Here is a 17,162-nt window from a genome sequence, read left to right as displayed (position 1 = left end):
GATTGCCATTTACGATTGTGGCTTTCAATTGATTCAGCATCCGCCTTATTCACCTGATATCGCTCCTTCAGACTTTTATCTATTTCCAAAACTGAAAACAGCTATTTCAGGCATCAACTTTCAATCCGATGATGACGTCATACATGCAGTAGATGACTTTCTGAATAGCCAAGAAGAGGAGTTTATAAAAGTGGCATTGATGCCCTTAAACACCGCTGGCAAAAGTGTATAGATACTGAAGGGGATTATGTTGAAAAATAATACAATATGTCCGGCAAAATTCAAAGCCTTCAATATGAGGCTCACAACATATCAATCAGCCCTCGTATATATAGAAAATCATCTAGCATTTGATGAAGACGGTCAACACTCTCGGAAAACAAGATCATCAGCATACATAAGTAAAAATAACGATAACTCTTGCAACTTAAAAGGCTGAACACCATTGATGATAAATTCCTTTTCACAGTCATTTACAAACATGCTAAATGAATCGAGGAGACAATTTCCCCATGTAAGTCTCCGGTTTGGTTTAAAACAAAACAAAAACAAAAAACAAAAAAAATCTTGACAATTTGAATGTTTACCATAACACTTGATTTGATATTACTATCTTACCTCTGATATCAATTTAGAAACTACAATGAATTTTTGTTTTTATTTGACCACGATTAATTTAGATCAATGCCGATTCCGACCGTGGACACTGTATATGGTATGGAGAATGCACGAACACCTCCACAGGCAGACAAAACTGTGCGTACAACGGCACCGCTAAACCAATGACTGACCCAGCAGCTTTAAGCCGATTGCAACGATATTGTCCACAATTGTATAAAGGTATCTGCAAGTACAAACTACGTGGATATTGTAGCTTGAACACCAAACTATATGAAGTTTAACACCTGTATACAGGCACACGTATACGTACTGGTCTCTGAAATCTGTACACAGGTATACCTGTCGCTGACACTTATACACAGGTACACTAGGTTTTGGCATATGTACACAGACAAGCATATCCCTGATATGCAACCCTGTCTCTGACACCTGTACAAAGTTACACCTGTCCCTGACACCTGTACAAAGTTACACCTGTCTCTGACACCTGTACACAGTTACACCTGTCCCTAACATCAGTACACAGCTACACATGTCCCTGACACCTGTACACACCTACACCTGTACAAATCTACACCTGTCCCTGACACCTGTACACACCTACAACTGTCCCTGACACCTGTACACACCTACACCTGTCCCTGACACCTGTACACGGTTATACCTTTCCCTGACACATGTACACAGCTACACCTGTCTCAGACACCTGTACACAGATACACCTGTCTCTGACACCTGTACACAGTTACACCTGTCCCTGACACCTGTACACATCTACACCTGTCCCTGACACCTGTACACAGCTACACCTGTCCCTGACACCTGTGCACAGCTACACCTGTCCCTGACACCTGTACACAGTTACACCTGTCCCTGACACCTGTACACAGCTACACCTGTCCCTGACACCTGTACACAGCTACACCTGTCCCTGACACCTGTACACAGCTACACTTGTCCCTGACACCTATGCACAGCTACACCTGTCCCTGACACCTGTACACGGCTACACCTGTCCCTGACACCTGTACACGGCTACACCTGTCCCTGACACCTGTACACGGCTACACCTGTCCCTGACACCTGTACACAGCTACACCTGTACACAGTTACACCTGTCCCTGACACCTTAACACAGCTACACCTGTCCCTGACACCGTAACACAGCTACACCTGTCCCTGACACCGTAACACACCTACACCTGTCCCTGACACCTGTACACGGTTATACCTGTCCCTGCCACCTGTACACAGCTACACTTGTGCCTGACACCTATACACATTTACACCTGTACACATTTACACCTGTCCCTGACACCTGTACACATTTACACCTGTTCCTGACATCTGTACACAATTACACCTGTCCCTGACACCTTAACACAGCTACACTTATCCCTGACACCTGTACACGGTTATACCTGTCCCTGACACCTTACCACAGCTACACCTGTCCCTGACACCTGTACACAGCTACACCTGTCCCTGACACTTGTACACAGCTACACCTGTCCCTGACACATTAACACAGCTACACCTGTCCCTGACACCTTTACACAGCTACATCTGTCCCTGACACCTTAACACAGCTACACCTGTCCCTGACACCTTAACACAGCTACACCTGTCCCTGACACCTGTACACAGCTACACCTGTCTCTGACACATGTACACAGCTACACCTGTCTCTGACACCTGTACACAGTTACACCTGTCCCTGACACCTGTACACAGTTACACCTGTCCCTGACACCTGTACACAGTAACACCTGTCCCTGACACCTGTACACGTCTACACCTGTCCCTGACACCTGTACACAGCTACACCTGTCCCTGACACCTGTGCACAGCTACACCTGTCCCTGACACCTGTACACAGTTACACCTGTCCCTGACACCTGTACACAGCTACACCTGTCCCTGACACCTGTGCACAGCTACACCTGTCCCTGACACCTGTACACAGCTACACTTGTCCCTGACACCTGTGCATGGCTACACCTGTCCCTGACACCTGTACACGGCTACACCTGTCCCTGACACCTGTACACGGCTACACCTGTCCCTGACACCTGTACACAGCTACACATGTCCCTGACACCTGTACACAGCTACATGTACACCTGTCCCTGACACCTAACACAGCTACACCTGTCCCTGACACCTATGCACGGTTATACCTGTCCCTGACACCTGTACACAGCTACACCTGTCCCTGACACTTGTACACAGCTACACCTGTCCCTGACACTTGTACACAGCTACACCTGTCCCTGACACCTGTACACAGCTACATCTGTCCCTGACACATTAACACAGCTACACCTGTCCCTGACACCTTAACACAGCTACATCTGTCCCTGACACCTTAACACAGCTACACCTGTCCCAGACACCTTAAAACAGCTACACCTGTCCCTGACACCTTAACACAGCTACACCTGTCCCTGACACCTGTACACAGCTACACCTGTCTCCGACACATGTACACAGCTACACCTGTCTCTGACACCTGTACACAGTTACACCTGCCCCTGACACCTGTACACAGCTACACCTGTCTCCGACACATGTACACAGCTACACCTGTCTCTGACACCTGTACACAGTTACACCTGTCCCTGACACCTGTGCACAGCTACACCTGTCCCTGACACCTGTACACAGCTACACTTGTCCCTGACAACTGTGCACGGCTACACCTGTCCCTGACACCTGTACACGGCTACACCTGTCCCTGACACCTGTACACGGCTACACCTGTCCTTGACACCTGTACACAGCTACACATGTCCCTGACACCTGTGCACAGCTACATGACACCTGTCCCTGACACCTAACACAGCTACACCTGTCCCTGACACCTATGCACGGTTATACCTGTCCCTGACACCTGTACACAGCTACACCTGTACCTGACACCTGTACACAGTTACACCTGTACCTGACACCTAACACAGCTACACCTGTCCCTGACACCTGTACACGGTTACACCTGTCCCTGCCACCTGTACACAGCTACACCTGTCCCTGACACCTGTACACAGTTACACCTGTCTCTGACACATTAACACAAATGTATCTGTCCCTGACACCTGTGCACAGCTACACCTGTCCCTGACACCTGTACACAGCTACACCTGTCCCTGACACCTATGCACAGCTACACCTGTCCCTGACACCTGTGCACAGCTACACCTGTCCCTGACACCTGTACACAGCTACACCTGTCCCTGACACCTGTACACAGCTACACCTGTCCCTGACACCGTAACACACCTACACCTGTCCCTGACACCTGTACACGGTTATACCTGTCCCTGCCACCTGTACACAGCTTCACTTGTCCCTGACACCTATACACATTTACACCTGTCCCTGCCACCTGTACACATTTACACCTGTCCCTGACACCTGTACACATTTACACCTGTTCCTGGCATCTGTACACAGTTACACCTGTCCCTGACACCTTAACACAGCTACACCTGTCCCTGACACCTGTACACAGCTACACCTGTCCCTGACACCTTACCACAGCTACACCTGTCCCTGACACCTGTACACAGCTACACCTGTCCCTGACACATTAACACAGCTACACCTGTCCCTGACACCTTAACACAGCTACATCTGTCCCTGACACCTTAACACAGCTACACCTGTCCCTGACACCTTAACACAGCTACACCTGTCCCTGACACCTGTACACAGTTACACCTGTCGCTGACACCTGTGCACAGCTACACATGTCCCTGACACCTTAACACAGCTACACTTGTCCCTGACACATATACACCTGTACACAGCTACACCTGTCCCTGACACATTAGCACATGTCCTTGACACCTGTACACGGTTACAAATGTCCCTGACACCTGTACACATCTACACCTGTCCTTGACACCTGTACACAGCTACACCTGTCCTTGACACCTGTACACATCTACACATGTCCCTGACACCTGTACACAGCTACATATGTACCTGACACATAAGCACATGTCCCTGACACCTGTACACGGTTACAAATGTCCCTGACACCTGTACACTTCTACACATGTCCCTGACATCTGTACACATCTACACCTGTCCCTGACACCTGTACACATTTACACCTGTCCATCACACCTGTACACAGCTACACGTGTCCCTGACACCTGTATCTGATGCCATAACACATGTCCACCCATCTGTGACACAGCTAAGAATGTCTGACACATACACACACATGTAGGTATATCTATCTTTTACACATCAGCACAGTTGCATGTATTTCTGTCACCTGAACAGAGGCTCACTTGTCTCTGTCACTTGTACAAAAGTGTACGTGCTCAACATGATGTGATTTATATCAATATATATGATAAGTTTGTTGTGATTGTATTAGTCCAATGACCACGTATTTGCATCGTCTGAAAGAAACAATTTTCTCAGAAATCGCTAGAAGTATGTTTAAAAATTGCGTATACAGGGACTTGCTACAACTTTCGAAAGCACACTCATCAGTATGTATATATATATATAGACTGTGTTTGGAATTTACACCGATTCCATGTGGTTTCATTTTACCATGATATGCACCTGATACATCTACTTTCAAATCAAAATAAAATTCTCTGTTTATTTAGTCTCATCTATTGTTTACTGTTATGATTTGACCAGGGAACTCGACCTTGACCTGCTGCAATGCTGCTCAGCTCGTTACTATGGAGAAAAGCATGAGTTTGGCGGAGGAGTTATTACGAAACTGCCCTTCCTGTTACTACAACTTTCTCAACATATTCTGCTACTTGACATGTGACCCCCATCAAAGCACTTCTGTGGGGGTAAAAACTCAAGCCCCCAACGAAAAGGGGGTCGCTACAGTATTGGCCGTAGACTACGCCATGACTACCACCTTCGCTGATGGAATGTTTAATTCGTGTACAAACGTTATACTTCCGAATATTTACGGCAACACCGATAGTGTCATGGGTGTGTTATGCGGTTGCCCTGCCGCTAACTGCACTGCCAAGAAGTTACTTGATTTTCTAGGATCTCCATTGAATGGCCATTCACCATTTGAAATTGATTTCCACGTGCAGAACATGTCATGGTCTAGACCTGGGATGTACACGTTGAAGCCTATGAACACATCTACAGCCGCCTGTAATGAGACATTTGGTAACTTCTCCGCCTGTTCATATAAAGACTGCCCAGCAATACCAGTACCTTTGGCACCGGTTCTACCCAACATTTCCGTTCTGTATCCGTGGTAAGTGAAGCGTGACTAGAATGAACATTTGCTATTTTTGTTTACACATCTGTAGTTAATAATTATTATGATTATTCTATAGTAAGTTTGTGACTAATTTAAGAATGCTCATTTCATGAAAGTTCCTCATTAAAGAATAATGCTTATAATTTTACTAATGTTTTGATACTCACGGTGGAACACAAAACACATTATTGTTTCAGTAATTCCGAGCTTTATATTACTACATCATGCATGATTTTTTTTTTTAAAGAAGGCATTTCGATACACTGTTATTTAAGTTCCTGAACACAAATTACGATGTGCATGTCATGTGACAGATCGAGGTTCACTTTGTCAAATAATGATTACTCCTCTTGTGTTCCCGTCCTTTTTTGTTTTTGTTCCATGATAGTGTTATCAGTGTAGTCCACAACGCAAATCCAATAGATGCCAAGTAAATCTGTAATCACAAATACATATACACATATGAAATGGAAGTCAAGACAACGCTTACTTCAAGGTAACGTCTGTCCTCCTTGAGTCTTATCAAAGCAACTAGCTTACCAATAACTCGCAGAAATACTTACCTAACTGACCAAATGGAAGAAAGCAATGAAACAGATGTAAATACAATTTTAACTGACTTTAAACTCATTGTAGGCTTGATCGTTGGTACAATCCGTAATCGAAACCTATTTCTTTTTTTTTTTAAATCCGCATTGCTTTATGTCTTTGGAGTCAACTATCTGTTATAGCCATGTTGCTGTGTCATCTCCGCCATTAGACCTCTCCAGAATAACATTACAGTTTTACTACCAAAAGCTGCTCTGGTATTGACTCGTATTTTCATGTGAATGCATCCATCGCAGTGATTCATTAGTTTTTCTATATTTTGTTCCATAAAAACTCAGTGCAATATATCCTACAACAGCGACAACGTCCGATCTCCCTCTTTATAGAAGACATGTCCATTTTGCTGACAGATGAAGGAGTGTCGCGGGGCTGGACCAGGACGGATGTCGGTGATAAGGTTGCTCAAATGGTTACAGCCTTTGTGTAGGAGTTCGGAGGTCCCAGGTTCGAGTCCCGATATGGTCGCTGCATGTTCCTTCTCCTGTTACATTTGGCGCCCAACTAAATACATGTAGAGGTGGTTTAGGGTCCTGTGTGTGTGTTATGTGTGTCATAGATGTCGTTGAAGGAATGTGGAATGTAGCGAACATGGACCGGACTGAACGCCGGTGGCCAGGTAGCTCAAATGATTTGAGTGTCCGTTTAGTGTTCGGAGGTCTGGAATTCATGTTCCCCTTGTAGTCGTTGAACTTTCCTCTCCGATTGCATAATTAATACAATTCACAAATGTCACCGCTTGGTTAGTCGTGGTAGGTAACTATCAGTATTGTTTTTTATACCCGTTCTTAAGTAGATGTGTACTTATTACAGGCCGGAATACAGAGTGGAACAACTTGTGATTACCAGGCCAGACAATGACACCAAGTTCAAACATAGCTTCCCTCCTCCATCCATTGGATACATCAGCTTCACTAGTTTGTTTGACAAAACATTCATGCATTTAGTACGTATAAGTGAAATTGATTTGTTAAGCAGTAAAATTGTCCAATCAATTGCTTGAAGATGACTTCCAAGTAAGCAAGTTCTTCGAATTATCAGAGCTCGGTATAACGTAGTTTGATTGCATTTTAATTATTCCTGTTGTGCACGAAGCTATCAAACTCTGGTAATCGTAAATACAGTGACTACACAGAGTTTGCTGAAGTCATGCTGATAGATCATAAAAATACTCAACCAAAGTTGAAGTCTAAATATACGTTTCAATGTAAAATTAGAGTTAATTAATCAGATGAACTTAATGGTAAAAGCCACTCACCCCTCCCGTGAATTGTCCTGTATACGTTTGTATTTATATATTTATAATCTGTAATTAAAACTATCTTTGATGACGCAGTTGCTGGACTTACAATCAAAGATCCAGAACATCACCGCCACCTATAAAGGAAAGAATGTCAGTTTACACGACATCTGTCACCGCGTCAACTCCAATGAGAACTGTGTCATTATCAGTATCCTGGAGTACTGGCAGAACAATGCCACACGATTGGATGAGGTCGCTATGGATGAATATGGATTCTTTGTTTTTGCGGATTACCTGGACCACCTGCTCTCCTGTGCCCAGTAAGCATTAGATTTGTAATTTACTCGTTGAAACTTGATTTCATTTCAATGTCGATTGAAAATTATCAGAAAGGTTTTTTTTTTCAACCCATCTTTAAAATGAGGAGATTTCGTAGCTTTTATTTCCAATATAAATTTATCAAACATCATTAAGATATATTAGTACTATTTTCTCTGACCATTGTCATCTTTAAGCCATCGTTTGGAAATTTGATATCTGTGTAATTACCTACAAATGAATTCATTAGGTCCTACGTGACAATGAGGTCATTATAATGGATGTACCAGATATTATATTAGTGTATTCCCTTCACATCTATAGTTTTTTTTATCAAATGTTTTTTTTTTTTTTTTTAGATTTTTTTTAATTTTTGAAGACATTTTAAATGCATCAATACATAAGAACCACACACACAAACACATATCAATTCCAACAGCTATGCTTTACATAATCATAATATCATCTTCACCATCATCATCATAACCTAGATCTTTCATTATCATATCATCATCATAATCATCATCATACTAATCATCATAATCCCATCATCATAATCTCATCATCATAATCATAACATCATCATATTAATCATCATAGTCTCATCATAATTTTATCACAATAATCTCATCATCATTCTAATCTCATCATCATACTCATCTTCATACTCATCATCATCCTCATCATCATACTAATCATCCTTATCTCATCATCATAATCATCATCATCATAATATCATCATCATAATCATCATCATCATCATAAGCATCATCATCATAATCATCATCACAATCTCACCATCATCATACTCTCATCATCATGCTCATCATCATTAATATTATCATTATCATCATCAATTATTCAGGTAAGTTCAACAAGTCTTATCAATTTCTTCCACTCATTAGTAAATATTTTGAGATACTGTTCTCCTTTACCATAAGCGATGTATTTCTGTACTTTGTAGTATTCTTTAATCAAATTAGTTAAAACCATAACATTTAGTGTACTATGTAAACATCTTGTTTTATATATGTAGTGCTTAAGAAGTAAAATACTTTCATTATCAATTTTGTTGTATATACCCGTTTGTTCGATCAAACCAAAAAGCATCGACTGTTTATTCACTGCAAAGGGAATAGTAAAAACTTCTAATAGTGTTTCAAAATTTGCCAAAAAACTTTGTACCTCATTTCATTCCCATAAGATATGAATAATTGTCTCCCTTTCTGTAATACAAAAAGTACAGAAAGGGTTATTTGTAAGACCAATCTTGTAAATATAAGAGTTAGTTGTTAATATGTGATGGTTTATTCGAAACCATTGGAATTTTGTATTATTAGTTACCCTGAATGGAAGACAGTATATCTTTTTCCATGTATTACTATTGAATTCAAATATAGTTCCCCATTTTATTTGAGCAGGTATATTGGTATTTTGTCTAATGAGCAATTTATAAAAGTCTTGAGATCCTTTTTCCTTTTTTAAAATGATTTCAAGACCTGCCGGTATGATTGGATGTAGCAGAACTTTGTTTGGAATCTGATAATTTGTTAGGTAGTTCTTTATTCTTCTTACTAATCCATGGTATTGGAGATAATTAGATATGCACAGAATTCATTGAAAGAGAAAAAGAAAGACATGTATTTTCCTTAACTAGATCATCAATTATCATTATTCCTTTGTTAAACCAACAGTTATATTCTTATTGTACAACCATAAAGGTGATTTAAGCACAGAATCGTTATTCTTATAGAGTTCTTCTCTTATTCTAAGTTTGTACCATGCCTGAAAATTAAACTTCTTTCCAGAAAACATTTTTGCAATTGGTTTGAATTTGTTTTAAGTATTCGTTGCCAGAATTAGCCAAAATATGAAGATACCATCAAGATATGTCAGTATTTCCATTCCATAAAAAAAAATTAAAAAGAATTGAATTAAGCTGTTTTATGAATTTCTCTTCTGGATTTGGTAAGGAAATGAACAGATGATTCAATTGTGATACTAGTAAAGATTTAATTATACTGATTTTTCCTAGTGGAGTAAGCTTCCTTTTACTCCAATTTTTAATTATAGCTTTAAGTTTAATTAGTCTTTCTATCAAAATTCATTTTAGGTATTTTATGTAGATCTACATGAAAGTCAATTCCAAGCAGTGTAAACATGTTCAACCCCCATTTAAATTTCATATCAGGAAGAAAGACCTCATCACTATATTTTTTACTACCTATCCATACCACTTGAGTTTTACCCATATTAACTTTTAAGCCAGAGCATTTTGCAAAAATATTCAGTTCTTCAACAGCTTCCTTTAATGATTTTTCTGTTCCATCTACTATTAATGAAATGTCGTCTGCATATTGAGAATTCAGAATAGGACAGTTGTTAATGTTTATACCATTTATATTATTATTATTTTTGAGACGTATGGCTAAAAGTTCTACACAGAGAATGAATTATTTATCAAATATTATATCCTCTTTCACTTATGACAGCGTACCTGTTATGAGAAAATGTTTTCAGTGGGTTCCAATTTAATAAATTCCATGAAAATTAGATTATTACAGTAAAACGTATTTCACTTGGTAAAACCCCGAAAATATTCAGACATGGACAATTTCACAGCAATTCATGGCCATATAAGAATATATGTGTACTAATATAAGCATTTATCCTGCAACTGGCATCAGCATTGTCGGAATATAAACCCAGTAATACATTTTTGCTGTATTCGGCAGTGACGGAAGACAGCTGTTTTAGAATCATAGCCCTGCTTCCAAGTGGAACAATGTTGTAAAGGCGAACATGTTTGAAACATTGTTGATACCGGTTCACTTTTGCAGGATAAATAGAATAAACGGTCAGTGTCTTAAAATATAAGCTGTATTTTGGCTCGGTAACTCGAGGCCTCGCCGAAATACAGCTAAAAAATTAAGACACTAATCAAGTATTCTCTTGTCCCATCGGTCACGCGTCGAGGCCAATGATAAAATAGTTGTACTAAATACTTCGTAGAAAACAATATACTGAGTTTAACGACATTTCCCTTATCTATATAAGCGCTCTTCTCCGCCGGATGTTTTGTAAATCATCGCTTCATACCAAGAATTTTGAGACATGTGTAACAAAATCAAAAGTTATAACAGAAATATGTTTGTGGGTATTTCAGTACTCCCAACACAACTCACGACCATACTAGGCTAAACACGACCTGCCTTGGTACAAGTGGGATACCTATAGACCCCTGGCTGGTGATGAATGATGGTAAATATAATTATGTACACTAATTTAGAATGAATAAAAACAATCTTCTTAAATATACATGTAGTTCAATATAAGCGCCCATTTCCTTGATTCAAGTCAAGGATAATATTTATAATGGAAAGGATGACAATAAAACCCAAATTCTGATCTCTGACCTGATATGTACATTGAGTAATACACCCGAGAATGGAGATCACTGAAATCAATCGCATTGTGTAAGAAAATTATGATCGGAATGCGGGTGTTTTAACTTTTATTATCTTGGTTTGTTTTTTTTATTTTTAAGTTTCTCAAATGGTTACTGTTATCTTAATTCAATATGTAAATGGTAAATATTTCTATATTTATTTATAAATTGATAAAAAGCCAGACGAATTCATCGTGGTTTCCTCTGAGTTAAATTTTGATATGAAATTAATTCACACGCCGCTTCAGTGGCATTGTAGTACAGTTTCTAGCTAGGGAACATTAACAGCAACAGTACGAATTCACAAAACACAAACATCATTCCTAGAACTGAATAATTGTCTGGTAGTTAAAGGTTTTGAGTATTTCTTTCCCTTTGGTTCATGTATCTAATACATAATTGAGAGCATTTTTAGTACCCAAACACGTTCTATATAAAACACACGATTCTGTTATACCACTGACTATATGTTACAGTTGCAGGATACAGTGAATCAAAGACTTTTGTTATCTCCTTCATCGTAAAGAATTCTCACAACAGGGAGGAGACGGGAGCGGCCGAGGCATGGGAGAAAGCCTACACGAACTTCCTCACTAATTTCTCAAGTCCCAACATGACCATCAAGTTCTCGATCAAGGTAGGTTGTTCGAAATCAGCGTCTTTGCTTATAACAGTATTTGACTAACTTAATTCTTACTTTTTGATGTTTTCTAAGACTATATACAGTCAATAATTTTTTCGTGGATGACTACAAAAAGGTCGTCGAGTGGCACAGTTGTAACACACTTGCCTTTCACTTCGGCGGCCAGGGTTCGACTCTCCGACCGAACGTGAAAACATTTTGGGGTTTCTAGGTACTCTGACACCCCCCCACCCCACCCCACCCCACCCCCACCGTGTGGTGGAAGATATTTATGTGACAATTCTCTCCAAATGTGTTTTTTACCTCAGAAACCTATAATAGGAGTTCCACATACGATCTTTCCGAATCCGGTTGTGACGATCGATGGATTGGACAGCAAGGTAAATATCGAGATATATAATATATTGCAATTAAGACGCCATCCGAATTACCTAAATTTCATATATACATGGCCATGCATTGATATTTCCTTATGGAATCATAAATCGCCTAAGGGAATAGTACCAAAATAATGATGTATCTTAATACGTGTAACAATACTGATCAATATTTTATTGATATATTTACATTGTATATATTATGTTCTAATTCACCAGTTCAAACGAACATAAATTATTTATCAAATAAAACTCAACACACTGTGTTCAGAATACCGCTTACTGCAGCTGACGCTATTTAATTTTGCACTCGTTTTCACACACAAAAATCACGACCACTGTCCATAATCACACGCGATACCGCCATAATAGTCCTTTGCTCTTCGACCTCATTACCACGTCCTTGTCCAGTTTAACTGTAACACAGAAAACAAAACAAGAACATCTTCTCTTTCCAAGATAAATTTGGTGGGCGCGGGGGGGGGGGGGGGGGGGGGGGGGGGGGGGGGGGGGGGGGGGGTCACTATAGCGTCTGTCGAGGTGCGCTGCAAAAGCTCGAATGACCCACGTACCTAGTACACCTGTGGAACTCACCTGTATCACAGGTAAAGCACGTGCATCTCGCGCTACGTTAGCCAATACACTCAATGCCCCATAGTCACCCCACGGGCGCCCCTCACTGTAAACACAGTGCAAACGTAACATTGATAAATTCAATTATATTGTATTGATATATTTATATTGTATATACTATATTGTATTGATATATTTACATTGTATATATTATATTGTATTGATATATTAATGTTGTATGTGTAATATTGTATTGGTTTATTAACATTGTTTATATTTTATTGTATTGATATATTTACATTGTATATACTATATTGTATTGATATATTTACATTGTATATATTTTATTGTATTGATATATTAATGTTTTATGTGTTATATTGTATTGATATACTAATGTTGTATATATTGTATTGATATATTTACATTGTATATATTATATTGTATTGATATATTAATTTTGTATGTGTTATATTGTATTGGTACATTTACATTGAATGTCATATTGTATTGGTATATTTACATTGTATATAGTATATTGTATTGGTGTATTTGTTTTGCATATACATGTATTATTGTATTATATTGTATTGATATATCTATATTGTATATGTTGTATTGTATATAATATTATATTGATATATCTATATTGTATATGTTATATTGTTTTGATTTATTAATGTTGCATATATAATATTATATTGATATATCTATATTGTATATGTTATATTGTTTTGATTTATATAATATTATATTGATATATCTATATTTTATATGTTGTATTGTATATAATATTATATTGATATATCTTTATTGTGTATGTTATTGTATTGGTGTATCTATATTGCATGTATTACATTGTAATGATATATTTACATTTAAAACATACTGACTCGTCTATGCCCTTTGTACAAATCTAAAGCCATTTGTACGTTACTTTCGCTTTGAGAAATATGACACAGTATATATATAAATAAGCATATAAAACAAACCACTGCTGAACAATTTAATCATAAAATCACTGTAAACAATAAATCCCATTGGGGTCTGATCTTTTGTGGACTCTGTATTAAGTAATATCCCAATATTTATAATCAGTGGTGTTCAAGTTCTTTATTACTTTAAACCACATGGTTTATCAGTATATAAATTACATGTACAACAAGTCAGCACGGTCCTCACAAATACTCACACACCCACACTGATCCACACATACCCACCCACTCACACTGATCCACATACAAACTCACACACACACACCAATCCACAAATGTACACTACAGCACATACACACCTATACCCACACACTCCCACTGATCCACACACATGAATACCGGTTACATCTAGAATAGTGTAGAGGAATATCTCTCACACTTCAGTACATTGTTTTCACAAATTACAAATTCTGCTATGGAAATTACAGAAGTACATAGGGGATTACAAACATGTTGTAGTTATATATTCTAGACATTTATATATTAATTACATATATATTAGCAAATTGCTCAATACTAAGTGATTTCGAAAATACATACAACACTATTCAATATTCAGCCTAACATTGTAACAGGCCTTATCTTTTATGTTATCAGTGCACAATAGTTTGGTCTAGTGAAATAATATTTTTTTATGAACTTGCTTCTCAACTCTTTAAAGCATTGACATTTGATTATAAAATGAAACTCATCCTCTATATCTCCATTATTACAAACATTACATTTTCTAAGGTTACGTGATATATTATTATAACGTCCAACCTCTACTTTTAACTTATGTGATGACATCCTTATTTTAATTATTTCTTTTAAATGTTTTGAATCTATAGGCATTGCTAAATATTTTTGTAAACAAAAATTATCACTCAAATGCATATACAATGCACACTTCGAAGAAGATTCAATCTTTTCTCTGCACTCTTGTTGAAATATATCATGTATCTTAAATTTAACAATATCAAAATCTCTATCACTCATACTGTCCTGATAACACATATATCCTAATCCCATTCGGAATAATTCATTTCTGACGTATTCACATAAACCACCCTCATTATATAACGTTATCTTGATAACAGGCTTGTAATATACAATTGTCTGATTTTTTTTTAAATTTAAACCAATATTTGATAATTCTCAACTTGCGAATATTACTAATTGGTATTCGTCCTAATTCATTATATATCATACAATCTGGTGTGCACTTCTTGACTCCTAATAAATACAGAATTTCAAGTGTAATTTTTCTATATCGGGTGCTTTGTGCCTTCCCCATACTTCGCAACCATAGTTTAAACAGGTGAAATCATGGTTTAAACTTTATTTTTCGATAGAATGAGTAGGTCACGGGCAGTTTGTAGCCGCGCGGATCAATACGATGGCTGACATTCCAACGTTAATAGACAACGAGTAAAAAGGAAGGGAGGGGCCTGTTTTATATGGGTATATAAAAAAAGATTGACCAGGTTCCCAAACATATTCACACCACTCGAGGGTTTATGTTGCGCCCGATTCCTTTGCTCGATGTATTCATGTATGAATATCTACAATGTTGTACATTGTTGTGATTTGCACATTCTGATTGTACAGCTGTCGCCATTGTGCTATTCCCATTTTCATTATTTCCATATCCAATGCTTAAAAATCCGTTTTTGAACATTGCGTTTAATTGTAACTGATCAACGGCGAACGAAACGATATTATTCAATGTAGACTCCGTGTGTATTCTTAACTTTAATGGAGCAAACGTTTAAGCGGGGAAAATAAAAGTAATGATTTAAGGATTAAATCGTTTTTCTGGTGTTTTTGTCAAAGGATAAAGTTCATTATGGAATGCATGAAACAAATATCGATTTGATTCTATACTGGTTATCCTTTAATAAAACCACAAGATAGACACTTTAATCCTTAAATATACATGTTTATCAAAGTGGCTATCATGTTTAAGTCCAGCAAGTGTTCACTTGGACAGTAAAAAGGTACGTGGTATTTTCGGCAGTTGTATATTTTACCAGTGGGCGAATTTAGGATCCTGGTGACATGACAATTGACATGTTTTCGTTTTTTTACTTGCATATTTAAATTGTTAGTTTTAACAAATCACAGTTACATATTTGATTTGTCAGTTTTAAACAAGTCTCAGTTGCACATTTAATTTGTCAGTTTTAACAAGTCTCAGTTACAGGTTTTATTTGTCAGTTTTCAACAAGTCTCAGCTGAAAAGTTAATTTGTCTTTCAGGATGTTTCCTCGGCAGCCGTTCCTCAATATGGTATCATCACTCTGCTGACCTGTGCCCTCTGCACGATTTTTATCCGAAAGATGTGATAGATCGATGGAATAGCAAGAAATCAACAATATAACAAGATACAATTTATACTTATAATTTCTACCTGACACTTGGTTGTTTGTTGGGTTATTTAATTGTTTCGTACGACATGATTAGAAGCAACACAAAGTACAAGACTTTGATCGATTGAATTTTTTTAAGTTAAAGTATAAAGATTTCACACACTTATTAGATTAAGATTAACCTTCCTGACTAAATAAAAAAAATCAAATTAAATTGTAAAATCACTTTCATGATGTGATTCCTGTAGAGCGACTCAGAATAAACCATTAAGTACCAAAGAAAACCAGTAATGCAAGTGTGAATTGAATTTTGGCCGTTTTATTACTAAAACGACATGGCGTAACAATACATGTTCTCCCACACTGAACAACATTGCAATAAATCATTCTACAATATAAACATTATACCGAATTATGATAGGTGGTTATAATAGAATACAAATATAAGTTATATAAACTACCATTTCACCTCTCAAGCCAAGCTCAAGCTAATAGGCGGAGTCGAGGGGATGGTGGAGGGTTTAAAAATGAATAGTGCTTCTAATTACGTTTGACCTGATCTCTTTACAAAAGTAGTACGCTGGTCACGTGATATGTATACCTATTCAAAAGGAGTAAACCGGCTCGTTGGTTTTTCAATGCATACCAAAAGTAAGAAGCCCTCCACCTCAAAAAAGGTGCTTATAAACTTACTGAATCCTCATCATAAATGTAATCAAATTTA

At 38.0% G+C, this 17,162-nt stretch overlaps 1 protein-coding gene across 1 annotated transcript in view; it reads left to right on the top strand.

The window, feature by feature from the left end:
• The window catches only part of LOC117316395 (NPC intracellular cholesterol transporter 1-like), a 23,906-nt gene extending 6,744 nt beyond the window's left edge, over positions 1-17,162 (top strand). Inside the window, exons 2-9 of the mRNA XM_033870939.1 lie at positions 681-840; positions 5,287-5,878; positions 7,304-7,436; positions 7,827-8,053; positions 11,218-11,312; positions 11,976-12,136; positions 12,451-12,522; positions 16,328-17,162. Of these exons, the coding sequence (XP_033726830.1) occupies positions 681-840; positions 5,287-5,878; positions 7,304-7,436; positions 7,827-8,053; positions 11,218-11,312; positions 11,976-12,136; positions 12,451-12,522; positions 16,328-16,414 (1,527 nt within the window). The 3' untranslated portion in view covers positions 16,415-17,162. The remainder of the gene's footprint in view (positions 1-680; positions 841-5,286; positions 5,879-7,303; positions 7,437-7,826; positions 8,054-11,217; positions 11,313-11,975; positions 12,137-12,450; positions 12,523-16,327) is intronic.

This window comes from Pecten maximus, chromosome 18 (assembly GCF_902652985.1).
Source record: "Pecten maximus chromosome 18, xPecMax1.1, whole genome shotgun sequence".
NCBI lineage: Eukaryota > Metazoa > Mollusca > Bivalvia > Pectinida > Pectinidae > Pecten > Pecten maximus.
The sequence above is the reverse complement of the archived record's forward strand: the minus strand, read 5'-3'. Positions and strand labels throughout refer to the sequence as shown.